At 37.7% G+C, this 25,010-nt stretch overlaps 1 protein-coding gene across 14 annotated transcripts in view; it reads right to left on the reverse strand.

Annotated features, from left to right (window-relative positions):
- The window catches only part of lap (phosphatidylinositol-binding clathrin assembly protein lap), a 45,723-nt gene extending 21,312 nt beyond the window's left edge, over nt 1–24,411 (reverse strand). For 5 of the 14 annotated variants that reach the window (XM_034979993.2, XM_069505896.1, XM_034979991.2 and 2 more), the window contains exons 1-6: nt 24,129–24,410; nt 15,739–15,881; nt 11,080–11,155; nt 6,545–6,565; nt 2,418–2,520; nt 1,394–1,561 (exon numbers count right to left, since the gene is read on the reverse strand). In XM_034979993.2, the coding sequence (XP_034835884.1) occupies nt 1,394–1,561; nt 2,418–2,520; nt 6,545–6,565; nt 11,080–11,155; nt 15,739–15,881; nt 24,129–24,279 (662 nt within the window). In that variant the 5' untranslated portion in view covers nt 24,280–24,410. Of the gene's footprint in view, nt 1–1,393; nt 1,562–2,417; nt 2,521–6,544; nt 6,566–11,079; nt 11,156–15,738; nt 15,882–24,128 lie in introns of all 14 variants that reach the window. The other 9 variants (XM_034979996.2, XM_034979988.2, XM_034979994.2 and 6 more) reach the window with 4 other exon arrangements.
- Between the last annotated feature and the right edge of the window lie 599 nt (nt 24,412–25,010).

A 25,010-nucleotide genomic window follows, 5' to 3' on the forward strand; every position in this document is an offset into this window, starting at 1 on the left:
AGAGATGATTGCGATCGTGACATTGTAGCTGTCAAACAACCGCGGTAGGGCCACTGAGCGGTGCCGCTCTGACGTCGCAACGCACTCACCCCTCCCCGCCTCGGTGGTTGCGGTGTGCCCCCGCTGTTATTCAATGAGCGCCAGTATACCCAGCAGCGGCGAAGAGTCAATATAACACGATTCCTATCGGCTTCCCTTTAAGAATTGGCATAATATAGCGTAAGTAGGTACTATTCACATAAATTCGGTAATACGTTCGTAAATACAAAGGTTCGATCGTCACAAATGCTAATTTTTTTTGTTATTACTAATTTAAGTTAAAAGCATAACAGCTAATGTAGGTAAGTAACATACACCTACAGTCCTACACCATACAAGCCGTAAAATATCGGATTCCCTAGTTAGATTTTTGCTTAGTATTTATCTCTTACATTTCCCTAACGAAAGCGAAAGGAGCGAACTAGGTCTGTCTCGCTCTACGGTTGGAACCCACCAATTTAATCTGGCCCAGTAGCGAATACGAATTTGGAACTCGGACAGGTCAGACAAATTTGACGTAGTTAAGCCGCTAGAATCCGAGTTACCGTATTATACCTCCAAATTAAAAGTTATATTAATAGTATTATTTTAACAGGTACATGCTACTATTTTGAGTATTTTGTATTTTGAAGAGTGATTTGATATTGATTTTGATTGATTATTATTTGTTTTTGTGAAGCGTCCATGCACGTTTGTTTTTAAAGTTGTTAGTGGTGTTTTATTTTGATATAATAAATTGGGGCTAGTGATTAATAACTAATAAGTGTAAGTTCGAGGTAATTTAGATGCAGTTTGGTAAGTCAACATCAGGAATTACCTTAATTCACATAGATTGTTGTTTAACAGATTTCCTGTTTGTTACGTAACGATAGTAATTTTTCTAAATCGAGTTTTGAAAACAAAAAGCGTCTTTAATCGATGGGGAACAGCTGATATTATTTTAGGTAAGTAGGTAGGTAGGTACCTTTCCGGCTTCCCTTTTTCAGATTTTCACCCTTCGCCACTGATACCCAGTCTTCCATCCAGCCACCCCCTCCACCCCCTATGATAATACCGTCACTCCATTATGCCGGCATCCTCCGGAATTAAACGGAAACTTCAGAAGACAAATTAATCCCCCCCACTTCTGCACTTTATTGTAGTTGGTCAGCAGGCCTGAGGCCGGTTGAAGAGATGACATTATAAATTGACATCGCACGTCTCTTCGAAGAGAGGATGCCTGAGGATGACAGTAGAAGTACAAAGCACATGTTGATGACTCCATTGGTTAGGTTTTGGCAGTTGAGAGTTGGCAACTCAAGCAATGCGCCCAGCTGAGCCTGCAGTACTGTAAGTGTCTTGCACAGTTTCTCACCTGATGAGATCTCGGAACAGCAGCATGAAGCACATGTTGATGACTCCGTTGGTGAGGTCGTTGGCGGTGCAGTCGAACTCAAGTAACGCGTCCAACTGAGCCTGCAGTACTGGAAGCGTCTTGAGCAGTTTCTCTGCGTTCATCATGCGGAGGGAGCCTTCCTCTTTTCTGTAAAAGTAATTAAATTCTTGTAATGACACGAAAAAAATATGCTCGGTAATTTACTGCCGGATTGTTTTGTCTTGGAGTAATTGAGGTGTTGCGCCATTACAAAACTAAGAAGCTTAGAATTTGTGTGCCATTACTTAGCGGATTATAGTGCCCAGATACATAATACCACCTTGTAATACGGAATTTTATTTTATTTTTTAATTTATTTACTGATAAGGTAAACATTACTTGCCAGATTCCGTTTTTCAAAATGAATGGAATTATGTATTTGAAAGAAACATAGGAAAAGCGTCAAATAAAGAAAGTTTTTAATTTTAATGCTATCAGATTTTTCATTTATTAAAAGCTGGTTGACTTGATTGCCTCGAAAATAACGGGACTTTCCATTTCATTTGGTAAATTATGTTTTAGGATACCATTATGTACTAGATTTAGACCAGCCTGTTGAAAAAAATGGGAGCGCGTATCTTTTGACGGAAGATAAAAAACCAAAAATGGCAAAAAATTGCCATATTTATCAACCGACAGGCGTCCACTGCTGGACGTAGGCTTTTTGTGGAGAATTCTACACGCCGCGGTCGTACTCCGCCTGAATCCAGCAGCTTTCTTCAACTCACGACAACGACTTCATGTCGTATCTCGATGAGATAGCGTAGGCATGCAGGGCGTCACCCCGCCTCATACCCCGATTGACATTTCGACCTGTCGCGTACTACAGGTAATTTTGATTTCACGTCACCCCTAGCCTAATATTTGACAGCTGATGTCGATTCAGGGTCAAAACAGAGAGTTTCCTCACTTTAGTTCATTCTGGCAATACATAGTTATAAAAAGTTATATTTTTTCTACTTACCCCCTTTTCACCTTGCAGAAGTCGAAGGCAACGGTCCTGTAGGAGAGCGCCTTCTCGTTCAGGTATTTGGCGTATCGCCGGATGAACGGAGACATGTCATATCCTGAATAAATTAAAAAAAAAAAACATTAACTTGTTCATAGATTTCTCATACATTAACGAATTTCCGGCTAGAAAACTGAACGATGAACATAGAAGATGACAAATGTGGCAAATTTAATGTGGAATTAGTGTAGGAATTGGACACAATCTCTAGACCAAAATTGACGGAAATCTAGTGCTATCCTTTTCCGCAACAAGCATTATGGCAATATAGGTTAGCAATATATTTAGACCTGTAATTTTAGTAGTTTAGATATATTGTGTCCAACGGAAATAGCCACAATAGTTGATGAGATTAAGCAAGGCTTTTCTACTTATTCTCTGTAGAAGTAACATTTCAAACAGATGATAGATTCATCACCAAGAGATAGAAATGGGAAAAAAGTGCTTTTCAAAGTCTGTGTGTGAGACATTTTGTGTCAGACCTTAGAAAAGGTGTATGGCGTGAAATTGTTGATGATATTTCCAGCCAGAATTTCGCAAGTATTTGAGAATCAAATGATGATAGTTTCAATACATCAATTCACAGTTTTTAATATTATCCGAAACAATATCATTGTCGATTGTGCCAATATTAGATCGGATAATATTATGAAAACGCATTCATGCTTCGTGGGAAGATGAAGTATTAAAAAAATGCATCTCCAAACGCTACAAAAGCAATGACCTCTATGTACTTTGCACTAGACAGGTTATCCTGAACAAAAAATTTTGAAGGCTGCCACTCGCTTTTGCTTGCTTAACTTGATAGCTAGTTTGACTAAATCTATTGCTCAAAACCTCTAAGACTGAAATCTAAAGAGCGTGCTTTGACTTTGCTTAGACGTAAGTCACTGTTAAAACGAGACAGATGCCAGCTATATAACGCTGTCTCGTTTTAACCGTGTCTGTCTGTCTGAGCAAAGTCAGAGTGCGCTCTATAGATCTCAGCCTAAATGTAAGGCTATCCTTTTCGTAATGCTGCCTGCGGAAAAGAACAGCACAACCTGTCAATTTATTTTGTTTAGAGATTGTGTACTATAGGTTAACCACTAGTTATAGTTAGGGCCGGTTATTCAATCGTTAAACAACTTTTATCTGAGGAATAAATTTGACGTATTTACAGCTTTTCTATACAACAACTGTCAAACCCACAAAATTCCTGAGATAAAAGTTATTTGACGATTGAAAAATCCGCCCTCAGTCATACTAATTTTGACAGTTTCATGGAATATGATTTTATTTTGGAATGAACCACCTGGTACAGTACCTACGCGGCTGAAAGTAATGAACATCGGCCTTTAGAATGACATTCCGGCTTTGTAGAGCGTTGTCTCTGTCACTCATACCTATATGACGTTTCGTCGGTCTCAACGACAAGGACAACATTCTACAAATTTGCTATCTCTTAACTCTTTCTAAAGGTCGATGTACATTACTTTCGGCCGCGTACTGTAAGTGCGTAGTACATAGGGTCGTTGGTAAAAAACAACACATTTTGCACACAAATTACCGTGCAGTGATATACAAATAAACAATTATACACAACGTGCGTGCATTTTTATCTCTAGGTACAAGTGCATTAGTGATCCTACGACCTATATAAAGTCAATCAAGGTTGTTCGGTTGTTCTAACAAGATAGTATGAGTCAACGTACAATTATCTGGTATTAAGTGGCTGGCAGATATTTCTATTTCCATACGTTTTATCGGTGTCATTTCATCGACTAATAAAGTAATAAAAATAAATTGTATAAGTTCTAGAACGCACTACGGTTAATTACGGTCGTGTTTTAGCCGTGCGATTTTGAGCTTCAATTTTTTTTTTAAGAGAAGTAACCCTGGCACTCTCCAAGGCTTTCCATTGGATGCAAGGTACCTTGCAGCGGTAAACGCAGCGTTGGCAGACTCTCCTCCTAGGTAGACAGATATCAAACAAATCGCTGGGAGCCGCTAAATGGAGATCGCGGCGTTTGAAATGTCCAGCAGTGGACGTCTATTAGTTGACGACGAACGACAAGCAAACCTCTCTCTCTCTCTCTCTCTCTGTTGAAACCGTGGACCGTTTTTATCACCAGTGCATGGTTTCTACAACCGATATTTACTGTTACTAACCGTCGGGCGTCGCAGGAATAAACCGTAGTGCGTTCAAATACTAACTAAATTACATTTTTTTGAAGCTTACACTACCTTTACACATTTCCAATATCGTCAGTTTAGGTACTGCAAGAACTCATTAAATAGCAAAAATCATAAAGTACACTTTACAACAACTATGAACTCAAGTTCTATACACCAGAACGCTGGCAAAAACGAAGACAGGTGATAGTATTGATGATTACTGATATGATCCCTCAAAAAAAAATCGCGAAAAAAATAAATCCTATATTTTGTAAAAGTTCACCATATATTGCAGATAAAACATCTGACTGACGCTAGAGGTCAACGAAAGTTGAATAAGTAGGCAACTCGGAGTCAATGCCGCGTCGTAGGTGGGGCGTTGACCAAAGTTTTGCATGCTATACATTGCGTGTTATAAAATACTAAAACTACAAATTGAGGCAAATGGTTATTGGTATTGGATTGTGTTTAGGTAGTATAACAATAACGCTTAAACTTTTGCTAGCATTCTGGTTACACCCGGTATATAGACGAGTTCATAGTTGTAGTTGTATATCGTTATTGATGATGTTCTCCAATTAATGATTTCTTTCATTAAACTGACGATATGGATTTTTTTTTTGTGAAAATGATAGCACAAAAATCTAACCCCATTCTTCAACATTTGTTTTCCTTGAGAACGAGTAACCGAGAAATGAAATGGCAAGCAAATACATGCCTACAAACAAAAACAAAAAACATTGTGACGTTCTACGTTACGGTATAGTGATTAATGTACTGCGCGTCAAAAAGTCGTAGTGCGCAAAGGCTCTATGAGATCTATAGTGCGCCCTTTGACTGACTTTGCTTAGAGTTAAAAAAAGGAGTTAAGACAAGTTATGAAACATACATCCGTCTCGTTTTTGTCTGAGCAAAGTAAAAAAATCTTTCTTTCTTTCTTTTCAAAGCGCGCTCTATAGATCTATAGAGTACACTCTGACTTACACGTAGCTTAGACTTAAGACAGAGTTAAAAAGAGACAGTACTATATCTCTCACATAAATTGGTCTCGTCTTAACTCAATCTTAAGTCTGAGCAAAGTCAAAGTACGCTCTACAGATCTTAATCTTAGAATTATTATAAGACAGATATGTTAAAGACAAATAGTCCCGTTCTACCTGAAACTTACGACTGAGTAAAGTCAAAGTGCACACTATAGATCTCAGCTGTAGAGTTAAAATGAGACAGTTTTATGTCAGACACATAAATCTGTCTCGTTTTAACTGAAACTTAAGTCTGAACACCGTCAAAGTACGCTGTACTATAAATATCCGCCTTGAAGGGACCAGGAAGCTGTAGAATTTTTGCAAAAAATCAGTGCAAAACTAAAGACATTTGCAATTTTGCACCCACATCCACAAAAGCGTATCCCGTTAAACAATACGAGCACATTTTAGGTGAAAGCCGGCCATATTGTTTCTGTAAACTTACCTATCTGAACACGAGCAATAAACGAGACAGACTTATGTTAGAGACAAATCAGTCACTTTATAACTGAGACTTAAGGATGAGCATAATCAAAGTCCGCTCTATAGATCTCAACATTAGAGTCATGAGATAGATTTGATGTCAGAGACATAAATCAGTCTCGTTTTTACTGAAACTTACGTCTGAGCAAAGTGCACTCTATAGATCTCAATATGAGATAGAATTAATGTCAGAGACATAAATCTGTCTCGTTTTACATTGCCAAAGTACATAGGTTCTACAAATATTGGAGAAGCTGTAGAATTTCTGTGATATAGTGGATAGATGATTCCAAAAACAACAAAAAAACAGTGCAAAACTAAAGACATTTGCAATTTTGCACCCACATCCACAAAAGCGTGTCCCGCTAAACAATACACATGTGACAAAAGCCGGCCAAATTGTTTCTGTTAACTCACCGATTCGAGCGCCGGCCGCGCCTTTCCGGTTGCGATAAGAAATTAATATCAGTTAGAAATTAGAATATAATACAAGTAGGGTAGATGGTTGAAAAGATTTTTTTGTAAGAAAATATAGTAGATTCGTAGTGGCTGTCATACAAAATGGAGGTACGTATAGTCCGCGACAAGCCGAGATGGCAATCGGGGTATGAGGCGGAGGGACGCCCCGCACACCCGCACGTCACCCGCGCTCGCCAGCACCGGGTTAGCGCGGCGTGCGGGGTGTTCCCTCCCCGGTTGCCATCTCGGCCTGTCACGTACTATAGTATAGAGTACATAGTGTAGTATACAGTAGGCTAAATATAGTAGTAGTACAATTCTATAAGTAACTTAAGTTGACATTTCTGCCGCCCTATCTCTAAAAACTTCAAAAAGTAGTTTTTGAGTTATCGCTAAAAAACAGGCGATTTTCAAAAACTATTTTTTTTAAAAGAAGAATGCTACAACAACTTGCCACCAAGGTTTTGTCTACGAAGTATTACCTCTTATAATTAAGTTCCTAAAATTATTTCAAAAAAATATAAGTAGTCAATTAATGTGCAATTGTTTTTTTGGCTTTGCATAACTTTGTGCCCGGAACCAGTAAGATACTGTGCCATGCAATTTTGATACTTGAAATATTTACGAAATATTTTATTATTTTCACGTACGTATATTTTACACCAAATAGTAAGTGATATCTAAGACGTTTTTAATATATAAAGTGAAAGATCTCTAAAATATATTCCTTACTTCTTATTTACAAATCTGTAATTGTTAGCATACAATGTACTGAATGAATCCTATATCTAACTAAAGTTGTTTATTAATATAGATCGTAAACATAAAAAAATATGATATTATAATCTATCATTTCAATTGATATTACAGTTCAAATAAAAAAAAACAATACAGTTAAGGGCTTGGCCAGACAAAGCGCAACATCACTGACGTGCGAAGAATGCCGTTCTAGCGCGAATCCGGGGCGTGAATTTGCTCGCGAATTTTGCTGGAACTCAGCATTTTTTACGAATGCCCCTTTGTCACGGACAAAAAATTAACACCGTGACGTCGAAGGCGACAAAGCGCGAAAGTATACAGCCACTATTGTTGCGTGAGGCGTTAGGAGCTGTTGCGGAGCGAATGAAGAGCGGTCTCTACGCATTTTGAACGCATTCGGCCAGTTGATTTACAACTTCTAGAAGCCGCGTTTAAGGTAGTCTTCAGTGGGTCGCGGCCAAAGTGACTATACTAAACACTGAAAATCTATGAGAGTAACATGAAAGTAACATGTTACCTATCACTGCCCCTATTATAAATGCGAAAGTGTGTTTGATTGTTGGTTTGTCCTTAAATCACGTCGCAACGGAGCAACGGATCAACGTGATTTTTTGCATGGGTATAGTCAAAGACCAGGAAATTGACATAGGCTTCTTTTTATCCCGGAAAATCAAACAGTTCCCACGGGATTTAAAAAACCTAAATCCACGCGGACTTAGTCGCGGGCATCAGCTAGTTTTGAATAAATCTTTTTTTTTATTACAAAAAGAAAACATACAGCATAACCATAAAACTTATGTTAATTCATTCATTTGACTTTGACTTGGACTTATAGCGCCGCTTCCAAGTGTCTTGCGTGAAACGTGTGCGACTGAATGACGCTATAAACTTTCATAGTGTTTGGTATTGTCCCGTCTGTAGCGGGCGCATGTAGCTTCGGCCGCGACCCACGGAAGTCTACCTTTAATTAAAGTTCACTGCCGTCACGCGTTGTGTATGCCTAAGCCTTTACTAATTTCCAGGCACAATAACTGAAATCATTAGGAGATAAAATACATTGTAGCGTATTATTGTAACGCGATTCCGGTAACACCGGATCAGCCCGTCAGCGAGGATTCAATGACTCATTAATTGCATAACGACTGTTATTATATTGTTTGTACTCGTTCTATGAGTAGATACTCAGACTACAGACATAATTGTAATTATGGCGCTAAAATTGTTCTAGTATAGACTTACTTATATGATAGAGCTATAAGGAAATCCTCTAATGAGATTTAATAGCCTATTTTAACTTTGCTAATTGCTAAAATGTTCATGCTATTTTTCTAAGTAGTCTGTGGTTTTTATTTGTGGTCGTATCGGCCTACGAGCCAGCTAGGGCCAGACCTTTGTTACTTTATAAAACTTTAAACTTCATAGTCGCAGATCGTTCATCCCTGTGTTGGGAATAATCAATACACAGAGAAACTTTCAGCTTTTATAAAATAACTAGCTTATGTTTTTTCAAAAATTCTTTCTTAGCGGATGCCTACGTCATAATAAAAGAAGGTTACAGTGCGATTTTTCGTATATTGATACAAATGTGAAATATTTACACAGATGCGCCAAGTTTTTAAAGTCTTTGTCTTATTCCTCACCTGAAATATGTATTTGAATCATCAATGTGTACATACTGATTATTTCAGGGTTAAGTTTGTTGCGATGGTTGTAGATAAGATTACTATCACTACCCATATAAATGCAAGTGTGGTTGTTTGTTGTTTTGGTTTGTCCTTCAATCACGTCGCAACACAGCCACGGATTGACGGGATTTTTCGCATGAGAGAGAGTGAAAAAGGTTTATCCCGGAAAATCGAAAACTTCTCACGGGGTTTTTAAAAACCTAAATCTAGGCGGACCAGTATCCTACCAGGCTGTTCAAGTGCGGATTGGTATCACAATCTTTCTATCACAAGCCTTAGGGAGCTAGTAAATACTAAGGTAAGATATTTAAATGTTTTTAAAACAATTAAATATCACTTGCTTTAACGGTGAAAGAAAACATCGTGAGGGAACCTGCTTGCCTGAGAGTTCTCAAAGGTGTGTAAAGTCTGTCAATTCTTTGGGCCAGCGTGGTAGACTATGGCCTAAACCCTTCTCACTGTGAGAGGAGATCCTTGCTCAGTAGTGGGCCGGTAATGGGTTGATCATGATGATGAAATACTAAGGAATAAATAGTGTTCATAGATAAAAGGATGTGAACACGTGCGTTTACGGGGTCAGAGCGTGTCAACGACCCCTAAGGTCAGGTCAGTATAATAATTGCCAAGCACAATGGCCAACGCGGGCGCCAGTGACTTGGCAAAGGCTCGAGACTAGACGGGCGCACTATTTTTCATTAAACGTGTCTGCTGGGTATGACACCATGGTATTTCTAGAATACGTGGGGAGAAAGTAAATGCCTATAAGTTTTTTATTTATTTATAGACTAGCGCTTGACTGCAATCTGCAGCAACAATGTTTGACAGCTACGTCATTTTGACGGCAGCCGTAATAAAAATACACCATCAGCTCGAAACTTCAGTCTAGTGCTGACGTCACTTAAATGGCGGCCACGCGCATTAGCAATTTGCGGGAGTTGTAGCTAAAGATTTTGACTAAAAATCAGGATAATGATCTTAAATTACCTGTCGGGTTACTCGAGAGAGTAAACTAAAATAAAAAATGGTTTATATTTATTGGGAAGCTTTATCAGCCAGTTTTAAAGGCAAACCGAAAGGTCGACGGTTCAAACCCCGCCCGTTGCACTATTGTCGTACCTACTCCAAGCACAAGCTTATGACGCTTAGTTGGAGAGGAAAGGGGAATACATATTAGTCATTTGCATGACTAATATTCTTTAAAAATTTACTGAAATGTTCAAATGACATAAGCCAGCTTGTTACAGCACGATACAAGCTGGATGTGACCCGCTACAAACGAGGTCGGCTGGAGCGGGGAACATATTTCCCTACTTTTGATCTTGCCAAGTTCACTGAAACGGTAGTTAGTCTAAAACGAGGTTAAACCCTGACTTGTGGCATTTTAGTATTTTGGATTTATTTTAGAATTTTGGGATACTTATGGATTTTGTTATTTGTAAAGTTACGTTTTACCTCCCGCATAGATTTTGCACTGATAAATAAAATTAACTAAGTACTTACTATTTTAATTACTGACTTCAGTGCCCAAATTCAGGAGGCACGGAATTCAATTCACAATCTAGATAATTCAACTCGGTAAGTACCTACGATATGATTTTTTTAATTTACAAAATTAATATTTTCTTTTTTGTAAAATTATTATAGTATAGTAAGTACCATAATATAGAGCAAACGTTACTTTTTAAATTTATTGATTAGCGCTTGGCTGCAATTAGACCTGCTGGCAAGAGATTAAATACAGCCTAATATGGAGTCTAGACTATGTCTATTGTCTATGTCTTGAAGATATGTATCTTCGAGACAACCTCTACCATTAGGCATTTTATTTGCAGCATTAATTGACTAATTATTATTAATTAAAGTAGCTAATAGTATTAGTAAGTACTATTATTAAAAACTCTTAAGGCTATTCAATTAACTTAATATTTAAGTAGGTATACTTAATAAAAGTAGTGAATTTTACGGTCTGTTAATTTTATTAATTTTTATTTTTATTTTTGTTACTTTTATATTTTATGTAATAATTAAATACAGTAAAATAACACATACCTTGTACTCCGCTTTTATCGAGAAAATTACTTAATTGAAATGTGGAATTACTCGACGCTAAGTATTGTGTGAACCTCTGAAAAGAGAAAAAAAATAACGATAATTCAATAAGTATTTACATATACATAAATAAGTGCATAAGTGCTTAGTAACTACTTATATTATAATGCGAAAGGAAATAGAGGAAATTTAATTTGGACCAAAGAAAACGTGGATGGATTGCTTAAAAGGGGATATGCATGTAAAAGAGGTGGATAATGCATTGACAGATTATAGAAGTAAGTGGAAGGAGAAAACAGTACGCCTCCCTGGCGCAGTGGTAAGCACTGTGGTCTTATTAGTGGGAGATCCTCGGTTCGATTCCTGGTAGGGATTTGGAATTTTATAATTTCTAAATTTCTGATCTGGTCTGGTGGGAGGCTTGGAATCTGGTTAGTTACCATCCTACCAGTAAAGCCGTGTCGCCAAGCGATTAAGCGTTCCGGTACGATGCCGTGTAGAAACCAAAGGGGCATGGGTTTAATAAAAACTACCATACTCCTTCCAGGTTAGCCCGCTTCCATTTTAGACTGCATCATCACTTACCACCAGGTGAGATTGTAGTCAAGGGCTAACTTGTATATGAATCTAAAAAAAAACATCTAGTGCCGACCCCATGTAGCGTGGGATAAGGACAAGAGGAGTAGGTATAGTCGAGGACCTAGAGAGTGTATGTCACACTACTATTTATCCCGGAGCTGAGTTCCTACAGGGTTTAAAAAATTTAAATACACGCGGACGAAGTCGCGAACATCATCTAATTCTATACTCAAACTCAAACTCAAATTATTTATTCAGAATTTTACGCTTCCTGATTGTCAAATTTTTTATTTGTAAGATGATAAAGTGGTGATAATTAATACGTACTTAAAACTAAAGCTACGAGGGTTCCAAACATATAACGTATATCAAATCAAATCAAATCAAATTATATATTGCTTATTTGGGTTTACAATGGTTCTTAGTCATACATTGTGGTAAGTACAGCCAAATACCTTATATACAAATACCTTATATACATGCGAACATCATCGAAAATAGTAACACATAATACTCCACGCGGACGAAGTCGCGGCCATAAGCTAGTCAATAGTAAAAGGAAACAAATCGACGTTTGCCAAAATGGTGAAACAAACGCTACATTATTATAGCTCAATCCTAAATACAATAGAAACTCAGGCTTTCATAATGTCCTGTAAATTGTAATGATTTCTCAAAGCGTTTGGCAACAGTCATATTATTCTCTCAAAACAAATTACACGCCATACGCTATGGCAATAAATTTTTCCATTCAAACCGATAAGTATTGCATTTCCGAATATTTCTCTTGCTTGTAACCAACTTGTGAATGAGTGAAATGAGATGAATGCATGTGAAATGAAATGAATATTTATTAATCAAAAATTGGTTACAAAATATGACTTTCATGGAATCCCCGGGAACGGTTCACGGCAGGGGTTTGGAATTTTATACTTAACTAGCTTATGCTCGCGACTTCGTCCGCGTGGACTACAAAATTTCAAACCCCTATTTCACCCTTAGGAGTTGAATTTTCAAAAATCCTTTCTTAGCGGATGCCACGTCATAATAGCTATCTGCATGCCAAATTTCAGCCCGATCCGTCCAGTAGTTTGAGCTGTGCGTTGATAGATCAGTCAGTCAGTCACCTTTTCCTTTTATATATATATATATATAGACTAGCTTATGCGCGCGACTTCGCGAGATTTCTTAATTTCTGGTCTGGTCTGGTGAGAGGCGGCTACCACCCTAACGGTAAAGGTGGCAGACCAAGCGATTTAGCGTTCCGATACGATGCCGTGTAGAAACCACAGGGGCGCGGTAATAAAAACTGCCATACACATACCGGGTTAGCCCGCTTCCATCTTAGACTGCATCATCACTTACCACCAGGTGAGATTGCAGTCAAGGGCTAATCTGTATCTGAATCACTCCCCCTATTATAAATGCGAAAGTGTGTTTGTTTGTTGGTTTGTCCTTCAATCACGTCGCAACGGATCGACGTGATTTTTTGCATGGGTATAGTTTAAGACCTGGAGAGTGACTAGGCTACTTTTATCCTGGAAAATTAAAGAGTTGCCACTTAATTTTTAAAAACCTAAATACACGCGTGCGAGGTCGCGGGCATCAGCTAGTAAATAATAAAAAATCCAAATTGATTCAACCAGGAATCGATGACACCTGACTGTCAATGAGAGTTCATCAAAAGGTATAATAGGTAAAAGATTTCTTTACAATATTCAATTTGAGATATTCCGCCTTCCATTGAAAAGCAGCCAAGTACGTAATGAATCGGATTGGAAACACTTTATCGAGTTATTGTGAAATTTTATCTTACTCACAAAGTCTCGTATGAATGAAGTTCTCATCATCATCATCATGATCAACCCATCGCCGGCTCACTACAGAGCACGGGTCTTCTCTCAGAGTGAGAAGGGTTTTGGCCATAGTCTACCACGCTGGCCATGTGCGAATTGGTAGACTTCACACATCTTTGAGAACATTATAAAGAACTCTCAGGCATGCAGGCTTCCTCACGATATTTGGTATTTAATTAATTAAAACGCACATAACTTCGAAAAGTTAGAGGTGCGTGCCCGGAATCGAACCCCCGACCTCCGATTAGAAGGCGGTCGTCCTAACCACTAGGCTGTCAAAGCTTCATGAATGAATGAAATTCTGGTTTTGCAAACCATTAAGATGGAAAAAGTCTCATATTTAGGGCACGTGAGAACTTCTACAACTCTACTTAAAAATTAGAAATTGTACCGATACATCGATATTTTTTGAGAAAATTTTAATATCGTAATCGATGTTTTTTTAAATATCGATTTCGATAGTACTAAGTAGGTATATGATTATGAAATTAAAAAGTAAGTAAATGTAAAAGTTTATGAAAATAAAAACAGATAAGTACCTACTTTTGTGTGTTATTTTTTCTATGCGAATACTTCAGAATGAGATGGCAAAGGTCAGTCAAAGTAATTGATAAAAACTCCTACGGTTTCCATGCCTCCGCTATCGCATCTTAAAATGCCACCCTCTACGACCCTTCTGCTCCCAGATCTTTCTGCATACGGCTCGACTAAGGGTGGTTACGCACTCATCCGATCCGAGTCCGTGAAAACACGTTCGGAAGTAGACATAGAACTATTTGTATGGTAGCTTATGATGACGTAGATATTTTTTACCCGACTACGGCAAAGCCAAGAGGAAGGGTTAAGATTTTGGCACTCTATGTATGTATGTATGTAGGTTTGTATTTATGTGTGTTCCACTGTAGCGACTAAACTACTGGGCCGATTTTGATGAATGAGGTGTCAATTGATTCAATGTTATGGTCCAGGTGACATAGGCTACATTTTAAATGAATAAAATAAATATGGCGGATGTTGCGCCCAAAAATATGTGATGAAGATGATGGATGAAGGTGGATATGGAGATTAATAATTAATATACCAAGTGGGGTATCATATGAAAGGGCAACCTGTACGTTATAAAATAGATTTTTATTAGTTTTTATGCATTATAGTTTTTGATTTATCGTTCAAAATGTCGAAAAATACGAGTTTAGTACGGAACCCTCGGTGCGCAAGTCTGACTCGCACTTTGCCGGTTTTTTACACAGATCCAACCAAACGAGATGAGTCCGAGAAACATCGATTGCAAGACTAAGTAAGCCAGAATGGCCATAAGTAGCTCCAATCAAATCTTAATATCGCAATACCTATAGTCCGCGACAGGTCGAGATGGCAATCGGGGTATGACGCGAAGGGACGCCCTACATACCCGCACGTCACCCGCGCTCGCCCGCACCGAGTTAGCGCGGGAGCTGTGCGTATGTGCGGGGCGTTCCCTCCCCGATTGCCATCTCGACCTGTCGCGGACTATACGTCTCATCACGCCATATAGAATTTCATACCCATTACGGCACAGATACTATGTTGGTCGTATCTCGTCAATATAACCACTTGTGTCAATAAAATGCCGCTATTTTTGTACGCGCGATCACCCGTGCATTGTGTAACGAAATCCTGAACTCTTCAACACTGTTCATCATGATCATGATCAACCCATCGCCGACTCACTACAAAGCACGGCGGCGGGGTGATTACGTCAAACGTTGCAGTAGCGACAGCAATAGCAATGCGACAGTTGATTTGCTGTCTCTCTTTCTTCTTCTTATTTTGCTTTGTGGCTACTGCTCTCTCTGTAGCCGCTGTTACATGTGACGTTTGACAGCAATGACCACGAGATTTACGTCTGTCGCGAGATACGTAATCCTCCTCCGGGTCTCTTCTCAGAGTGAGAAGAGTTTGGCCATAGTCTACCACGCTGGCCATGTGCGGATTGGTAGACTTCACACACTTTAGAGGACATTATGGAGAACTCTCAGGCATGCAGGTTTCCTCACGATGTTTTCCTTCACTGTTGAAGCAAGTGATATTTAATTACTTAAAATTCACATAACTCTGAAAAGTTAGAGGTGAGGAGAGAGGAGAGGAAAACCAAAGAGTTCACACGGGATTGTTAAATACCTAAAGCCACGCGGACGAAGTCGCGGGCGTCAGCTAGTAAGAAAAAATTAAAAAAAAATCTTACCTCGTTGCCATATGCTAACAGATGGTGAACTGTGATTAGGGATTTATACACCACCACCCAGTTTGTGTTCTGTGTGCGCTCCACTAGGAGGTTGGCCAGCTGTGGGATGGACACGTTGGGCTCGTTTGTGCAGTGGACTAGATCTGTAAACAAGAAAAAAAAAACTTGTAATTTGCTTATGATTGTAGGTACCTATGAGGATTCTGTAATCTAACTTGACATTTCGAGTTCCGACCTTTCCGAGATTTTCCGTTATTTGTGTAGAAATCGCTGCGTCGATTGTAGAATCTATGTATGTATATATATAAAATTCTCCTGACTGACTGACTGACTTTTTTTTTGTATTCAGATACAAGTTAGCCCTTGACTGCAATCTCACCTGATGGTAAGTGAGACTGACATATATTAACGCACAGCCAAACCGTTGGTCTTAGACACATGAAATTTGGAGGGTGTGTTCTTTGTAAAGAGTGGGTACCCAGTAAGAAAGGATTTCAAAATTCAACCCCTAAGTGGGTTAAATGGGGGTTTGAAATTTAGTCCACGCGGACTAAGTTGCGAGTAGGATTGCCAGGTCGCCAAACCTAATAGCCGGACATTTGGGTAGAAAGGCCGGACACCCTACATTACTGCGGATTTTGTGTAGGTACGACAAAAAAATTGTATGTAAAATCAAGCTTTTTTTATTATTGTCATAAATCTTGTTGTCAGGCGGCACTACCGCCTGCGGGAGCGGCCAACAGCTGACTCTCTTGCGCTCGGCCACGCTCGTTTGCGAAATGTAAAAAGCCTAACAAAAGCCGGACAAGCCGGACACCGTTTATTTTGGCCGGACACGCAATCAAAAAGCCTACCTATGTCTGGCTTTATCCGGACGCCTGGCAACCCTAGTTGCGAGCATAAGCTGGTCATTGTTGTATGGATGTAGAAGATCTTGGCAGACTTCTTATTGGTCGGGGTACGTTTCAGACTAGACTAGACTGTAGTCAAAAGTGCAAGGCACACCGACGGAGTGGCGTGGCGACGAGGCGCGAGTTCTGTAATCTTATCAACTTAACTCAGCTTTTTACTTTGGTATGCAGTTGCAATTGTTATAATAAACTAGCTGACCTGCCCCGGCTTCGCTCGGGTGGAGTTTAGAAAATTATGGGAAGGTTGAATTAAATTTTTCTCTCCTTAAGACCCATCCTCGTACTTCAAGGAATATTATAAAAAAAGAATAAGCGAAATCGGTTCAGCTGTTCTCGAGATTTGCGATCATCAACACATTTAGTGATTCATTTTTATATTATATAGAAGATAAGCTAGACATAGTAATTGAATGTTATTAGGGCAAGATGGTGTTTACCTAGTTTCCTAGGCTTTATCACGTTACGTCATAAGTTCGCATCGCTGGGGGCAAGGCCGCTGACATTCAAATACATTCGTATAGAACTCGGCAGAAGAGACGAATGCTGCATATTTTAACATGTTTTATGTTATTAGTTTATTACACAAATAACCTAATAGCTCCGCTATTAAAATAAACACCTACAAAATATTATAACCGATTTAGGTAAAAAACAGCTAAAGGTTAATATTTCATTTTTATACAAATTGAAAATTATAATATGATTTCTGATTATGTACTAAATCAAAAACTATAATGCAAAAACATTACTAAAAATCTGTTTAAGAATGTACAAGTTAAGCCCTTTCATTTATGATACTCCATTTGGTAGGTATATTAATCTTACTCTGAAAGTTGAAAATACTAATTATTTGTTGATTAACACATTTTCATTTCTTTCGTGATGTAACCACAAATTCACGGTTTTTTGGATTTTTCCCCTTATGTATGCTGCTATAAGACCTACCTACCTGCCAAATTTCATGATTCTAGGTCAACGGGAAATACCCTATAGGTTTCTTGACAGACAGACAGACAGACAACAAACTGAACCTTTTGAGGTACGGAACCCTTAAAACATACAGCGCTGGTAGCTCATCATTGCTTTTTTTAAACATGAGTGTCGTCAAAAGCAAGTCTATCACGCAATAAAAAAAGTTCCCACGGGATTTTTAAAAACCTAAAACCACGGTCGCGCTCGTGGGCACCTAGTCTTTGAACAAAAATCCTATAAATGAATGAGAAAACAATGATACATTGAAATGATGCTGAAGGTCACAGAGCCAGCAGCGCGAGGTGACGGCAACAGAATCATTATTGTCCGTTCACACTTGACCCGCTTCACGTTAATGTATGAGCAGAGGGCACTTGTTAATATGTTCATTATCGTCTTTAGCGATGGTACGGAACCCTTGGTGTGAGAGTCCGATTCGCACTTGGCCGGTTTTATTTGAATTAATATCTAATAGGTAGGTAAAGTGTTCAGTAAAATTTAAATGACCTAGCCTATTATAAAAAGGGAATTTCCGAATAGACTATTTTTACACCAGACCAAAGTGTATCGATTTTCTAACTCCCCTACAAATACCTAGCTAACTGCTAAAGGGAATTGGAGGACTGTGATTTTCCTACTTGAGTATGCAACACGATACTTTTGCAGATAAATACAAGACAATGGCTTCTTTCTATAGGCCGTCCTATGTCGTTATTATTATTAAATGTCTTAAATGTCTGATAATGCATGACGTGATTTCCAATAAATACTATTCCTAAGAAAATACAAAAAAATTAAACTTGGACCTAAGATTTTTACACCTTTATTATCTGTTATCTCCCAATGCCCCCATGATCCAAACAAACGTTTCCCCCAGTGTTGGGGACAATACGCAGAGAAACTGAGCTTTTATAAGCAAACGAAGGTCCGGCACGCGCTGGCTCTCTATCTCTATAAGACTTCATATAAAAGTTAGAAGCTTTTGAAATGTGGGTATACAGAAAAATGTTGAGAATATCTTGGGTCAAAAATGCCACTGTACTACAAAGGCTAAAGCAAACCATAAAAGTGCGGAAGTTGGAGTACTTTGGCCACATTATGAAAAATAGCAAATAAACAACCTCCTTCAGCTCATTATTCAGGGCAGAAGACCACCTGGCCGAAAAACAACATCGCGGCTAAAAAATTTACGCCAACAATACGGGAAGAGTACCCGATCTCTTTTCCGCGCAGCAGCGTCCAAGGTGCAGATAGCCTTAATGATTGCCAATCTCCGATATGATACGGCCATTGACTTTAAATATTACTTCGTATGGACAGGGCTATTGAACAAAACAAAATGGCACCGATGTGGTGCTTTAGCACCAATGCAACCTCAGTGACGTCTGGATTTCAAACAGGTCGTTCATTAGTATCTAAGAGGTGGCGCTGATTTATTTGGTTCCAAAACCGTGAAAATGGATGATGGATACGGCACTTCAAGTAGAAGATGGATATGGATATAGAATATGGATTGATCAGTGTTAACTGGTTAGTAACAATAGATAGCCTAGCCATGTGTTCAGTCACATTCTGTTGCTTATTAATTTGTGATTGCAGCGAAACTGATAAACGAGCGGACAGCGCCGCTTCCTGTGTTATCGTACTGTTTGTGATACCACCAATTGAGTATAGGGTTACGATGTTCAAAATTGCCAATACCTACCATGTAATAGGATATCTTGACACAGATTGGCTGTAACCTTGGAAAACAGAGCCCAATTTTACTTATCTCATCTTAAATTTTTCATAGGGATTAATTTGACAACATTAGAAAATATATAATAATAAAAAAAAATATATATGTCCCTTATTTTGTGGGTAAAAATTTTAAATTCACCTCGAAAAAAAACTTTTTTTTTCTTTCTCTGCGACTAAATTTATCAAAACTATGCACAAATTACTAGGTATACCATAACATATTGCATGCGAATAGGCAGAATTTGGCTGTACCTTTTTGTTTTTGTAACATCTCCACTGTTTACCCAGATTCGCAATAAAGAAATTAGTATTGTATTATTTAGTTAGTAGGACGGGGATTTGTCCACCTCACTGTGTTGTTACTGAGGGGGGACCTCCTAGCAACAAATGTGGGAAAACCGGCTCTGTGCCAAGTTGCCAACCCTAATGTCGTAGTAAGTTTGGACAGTAACATGTAGGGGCATGTGTAGTTAATAGTTAATGCCCTTTAGTGACCGAATTGATTAAATTTTTGATTGATAAAGGTTATTTCGATTAACTTAAGTTTATCATCTGATCTGTTAACCGGTTATACAGTGCGACAAGGCTCTCTTGGCACTTGAATGACATTGACAGTGGGGTGTTGTTAGAGAACAAAGGCTTAGAATATTCAAACAAGAACAATGGGCACACTTGACGGCAACGTTGGTTCAGATTCTCGCCACGCGCCAAGATAGCCTTGTCGCACTGTAAATGCTTAGTTATAATGTAATGTGTAATGTTAGTGCTAATATGCTAATTTATCAGATGATAAAACGTCAGCCTCCCAGTTGGGGGTTTGGGGTTCGATTCCGGCCACTTGGCTCTAACTTTTCAGACTTATGCACATTTTAAGCAATAGGTCCTGGACTGTAGTAATAAAAATGTGATTTTTTGTATAGCGGTGGTTTATGGGGCTAGAATTCATAACTAATAATTTTAAAAAATCTTGATTTTTATTTATTTTTAACATAACAAATTATAAATTTTATGGTATACGGAAAGCGAATAATGACGTCAAAATGCGTAAACGACAATTTTTTATTTATTTTTTTAACATAAAAAATATTTTCCAGCAGAAATTACTCTATTTTTACAGTCAAAGACCCTATTATTGTGTCACTTACTTTAATGGTGAAAGAAAACATCGTGAGAAAACTTGCATGTGAGACAGTTTTCTGTAATGTTCTCAAAAGTGTGTGAAGTTTGCCAATCGGCACTTGGCCAGCATGGTTGACTATGGATAAAACCCTTCTCATTCTAAAAGGAGACCCATGCTCAGTAGAGCCAGCGATAGGTTGACTATGAAGGATATGGCTTATGTTACTTGTGGATTAATTAGGTTTTTAATGGTGAAAGAATTATTAAAATTGGTTCAGTAGTCTCAAAGCTTATCAAATAATTACAAACGAAACAAAGTTTTCCTCACCATAATATTATAACACAGATAATGATCAAGTATTACTCATTAAATTGTTTATTAATGATGAATTAATAACAAATAGCAGCATTTATGTCAAGGAAAGTACCTAATTACTTAATTAACTTTTTAACCGACTTCAAAAAAAGGAGGAGGTTCTCAATTCGTCGGAATCTTTTTTTTTTAATGTATGTTAACTGATTACTCGAAGACGCCTGGACCGATTTTGAAAATTCTTTTTTTGTTTGAAAGGGTATACTTCAAAGTTGGTCTCATTTAAATTTGGTGAAGATCTGATGAACATCTTCGAAGATAGATAATGAAACTCCTCAACGGATAAGAGTAAATTTCTCGCGATCAGTGTAATAGCTTAGTAAACAGTAGATTTTTAACCAGGCATAGCATATTTTAATACCATGGGGCCACTAAAAATTGTGAAATAAATTTTTTTTACAAAAAAAACCGACGTCGATACACAAACACTAAAAATTGAAAAATAATTTAATTTATTACCGAATATATTATGTATACAAGAGTTAAAGAGTTAATATAGTTCCATAATAATACTTTTTGGTGCCGGTGCCAATTAGCTTTAGCTGCGCGAATCGTCTAGACTTCATATTTTTATGAGACTCGACAATGGCACCTCATTGGCACCAACCCCAAAAAATATTATTATGGAACTATATTAACTCTTGTATACATAATATATTCGGTAATAAATTAAATTATTTTTCAATTTTTAGTGTTTGTGTATCGAAGTCGGTTTTTATTTTTTTTGTAATTTTTTTTTATTAATTACCTACTAGCCAGACGCAAGCCTATTGTTTAAGTTTGTGCACTAAAATTTTGAGTTTTTATATGTAACATTCTTGTAACATCCTTTTTTAGCAAATATTAAAAAGAAAAAAATGCAGATACTCTAAATTTAGTTTAGAGAAAGACAACAGAATCGGTGCCAATATGGGTTTTAGCTGCAAGGACCATAAACTCTAATATTAAATAAAAATAAAAATCCTTTAATTCGACCATAAATCACAATCATATTTTTGTAAGAAATAACACACACCTAATATAAACTAATGTTAGTAATCTTATTATTATTTACCTAAACCTAATACTATATCTAAGACAGGCCTGATTAGTCAGCACATGCACCGTATGACAATGGTTCAGGTACTGACAATCAAACCTGTCAGCAAATGCCCTCAGGATGCCAAATATTGGCTGTCAACTTTCCTATTATAAACTAGCTTATGTTCGTGACTTCATTGTGTGGAGTAAATTTACCAGAGGAAATGTAAGGGCCAAATTCAAACCCCCAACGCTGGTCTTCCATCCAGTTACCAACCAGGGCCAATCAGCATAATCGTTTTATATGTCCTGTGTATACGGCTTTGATATGGCTATATTGATACTTATTCATTCATTTATTTATTTGCATAGATTGATTTATAATTGATGTTATGTTTATGGGTACAGTAGCTCCAAACTGCCATGGAGTCGCATTCAAAATAATTTATTATTCTAATTAAATGGTGGAATAATATCCCACCTCCAATAAGGAATTTAAAAAGCAATTTTTCATTCAAACCTAAATTTAAAAAAATCCTTTTGGATAAACAGGTAGAATTTCAGGATCATGTGGCGGAGTACTCTTTTTTGTAACATGATTTAAGGCTACATAATGGGTATAACTTATGCATGTGCATAGATGTGTCCAATTATATATATATATATATATATATATATATATATATATATATATATATATATATATAAGTAAGTATTATATGTGTGAATTTATATATATTATTAATAGATAGAATAGATAGATTAGATATGTACAATTAAAATAATTTCGTGGTGCCACTCGAATCAGGGTTCATACTGAAAACCAACGCTGTATGTTTTTGTACTTGTGTAAGACATATGGCATTTATGCTGAGTAGGGACCTTTTTTTTTCAGGTTGTGTCACACATCACATACTTTATTCCGGCGCTTCTTCTACTTGAGGTCTTTTGACTTTACTACTCAAGTATTAGAGGCGCCGGGATAACCTAACTGGTAATGTGTGATACAGCTTTAAAAAATAAACGTTTTTCTTCTCTCTTCTTCTTCTTCTTCAATTTTACATTATTAAAATTCATGTATTAACAACAACAAAATCAATTTTTTTTCAAAGAATATTATTTAAAATAAACCCAAGAATAATAAAATTTGTCAATTCATCTTAGAAACTGTAACATCTGTATGTCACATAAATAAATAAATAATAAATAAAAATCTTTTTCATTCAAAAAAACTTTTACAAGTACTTTCGAATAGTCGGATGCATCTACCACTAAACACATTTATATGCAAACTAGCTTGCGCTTGCGACTTAGCTTTTTGGATGACTTGTATGCCCAATAAGTCCGCATGGACTACACAAATTTCAAACCCCTATTTAACCCCCTTAGGGGTTGAATATTCAAAAATCCTTTCTTAGTGGATAGTCATAATAGCTATCTTGCATGCCAAATTTCAGCCCAATCCATCCAGTAGTTTGAGCTGTGCGTTGATAGATCAGTCAGTCAGTCACCTTTTCTTTTTATATATTTAGATAAAGGAATTGAATAGCTATTTCTAGTTTCTTCATTATGGTTTTCCATCGTCATTCACCCATCGCCGGCTTACTACTAAGCACAGGTCTCCTCTCAGAGTGAGAAGGGTTTGGCTAAGGTCTACCACGCTGGCCAAGTTGGGATTGGCTGACTTCACACACCTTTGAGAACATTATAAACAACCTCAGGCATACTCACGATATTTTCCTGCACAGTTAAAACAAGAGATGTCCATTATCAATATTGTGTACTAATTCTTAGTGTAACCTCAAATTGTGTAAGTAAAGGATGTTTTAGGTCCATGTTTACTCATTACTGCATTGAATAGAACTTATTTTAGACATTGAAGTGCATATTATAGGAGTAACATAGATTGGCACATTCTTATATGAATTTTAATAAGTGGGTACAATTAATTTTTTCGTAAATACGGACTCGTTCGCTGTGCCTACCGTCTATGCAATATGACATAATAGAGAATGTGTGTCAGGTCGCGACACAAAATTATGTAAAGGTTCATCGTGGTGCCGCTTCAGAACTACATTATTGCAAAAACACGGACAGTGTTCTTTGATGACGGAGGCCACGGAGCCTAGACGTCAAGTATCGAAATGTAATATCGACCAGATTCCAATGTCATGTAAAAAGAAATTTGCATTGGCCGTGGCGTAGTGATAAACGTTTTTATTGACTATACGAAAACAACCAGCTAAACTACTCACAATCTAAATGTTTCTTTTTCGGTGCAATCATTTCTTCCGTTGTCGCTTTGCATACGGACTTTGCTAATCCTTGGCCCGCGATACTGTGCCGAGCCGCGAGCAGCCTATCGTTAATCGTCTGTCCCGCCATCATTACGTTCAGTCCAGACATAAACCGCTAATATAAACTTCTAAAACACTGATTTTAACGTTTTATCTAAATCACAAAATTATACTGTCTGTAGGACGATGACGGGTAAAATATGTCACCGCCCCCCCGACTCTGGCACAATACTAAATTCAAGATGGCCGCCTTGTTTCAAAGTTGCCATAACAAATTTTTTGATTACTACTAATTATTCCTACCATTATAATACTCCACTGCACTACACACGCGCCGAGTGTGAGTGTGAAAAAAGCCTGCTCGGGTCGACTCGGGCACTCGCGCTTCGCCTCGTCGCCGCCGGTCGCGTTCATGTCGGTACCTATATTTTCGAGCAAGATCAAAGTGGCGAGGCGAGTGCGAGCGGCCCTTCTAAAACGTAGTGATTATATACTCTTTGGTTAATAATAGTCCGTAAAAAATGACTCCTTACGCGCCATTTTAACTCTATGGGTCAGCTGTCATAATATATTGCTAAAGTACGGTTCACCTTTTAATGAGGACTAAAATCGTATTTTTGACATGAAATTAGAATACATAAAGTTACAAAAAGATTCCGACGAATTGAGTACCTCCTCCTTTTTTCAAGTCGGTTAAACATGGTATTAGCTTTTCTCTATGGCGTAGATTATTCAGCACTCAGAACAAGGACTATCAGCACGACGAGAGCACAAGCACAACCTTGACTTTCATGATGAATGGACGGACTATTTTCTACTTACATTATCACTTTGTTCTGA

Source organism: Maniola hyperantus, chromosome 21, assembly GCF_902806685.2.
Source record: "Maniola hyperantus chromosome 21, iAphHyp1.2, whole genome shotgun sequence".
NCBI classification, from domain to species: domain Eukaryota; kingdom Metazoa; phylum Arthropoda; class Insecta; order Lepidoptera; family Nymphalidae; genus Maniola; species Maniola hyperantus.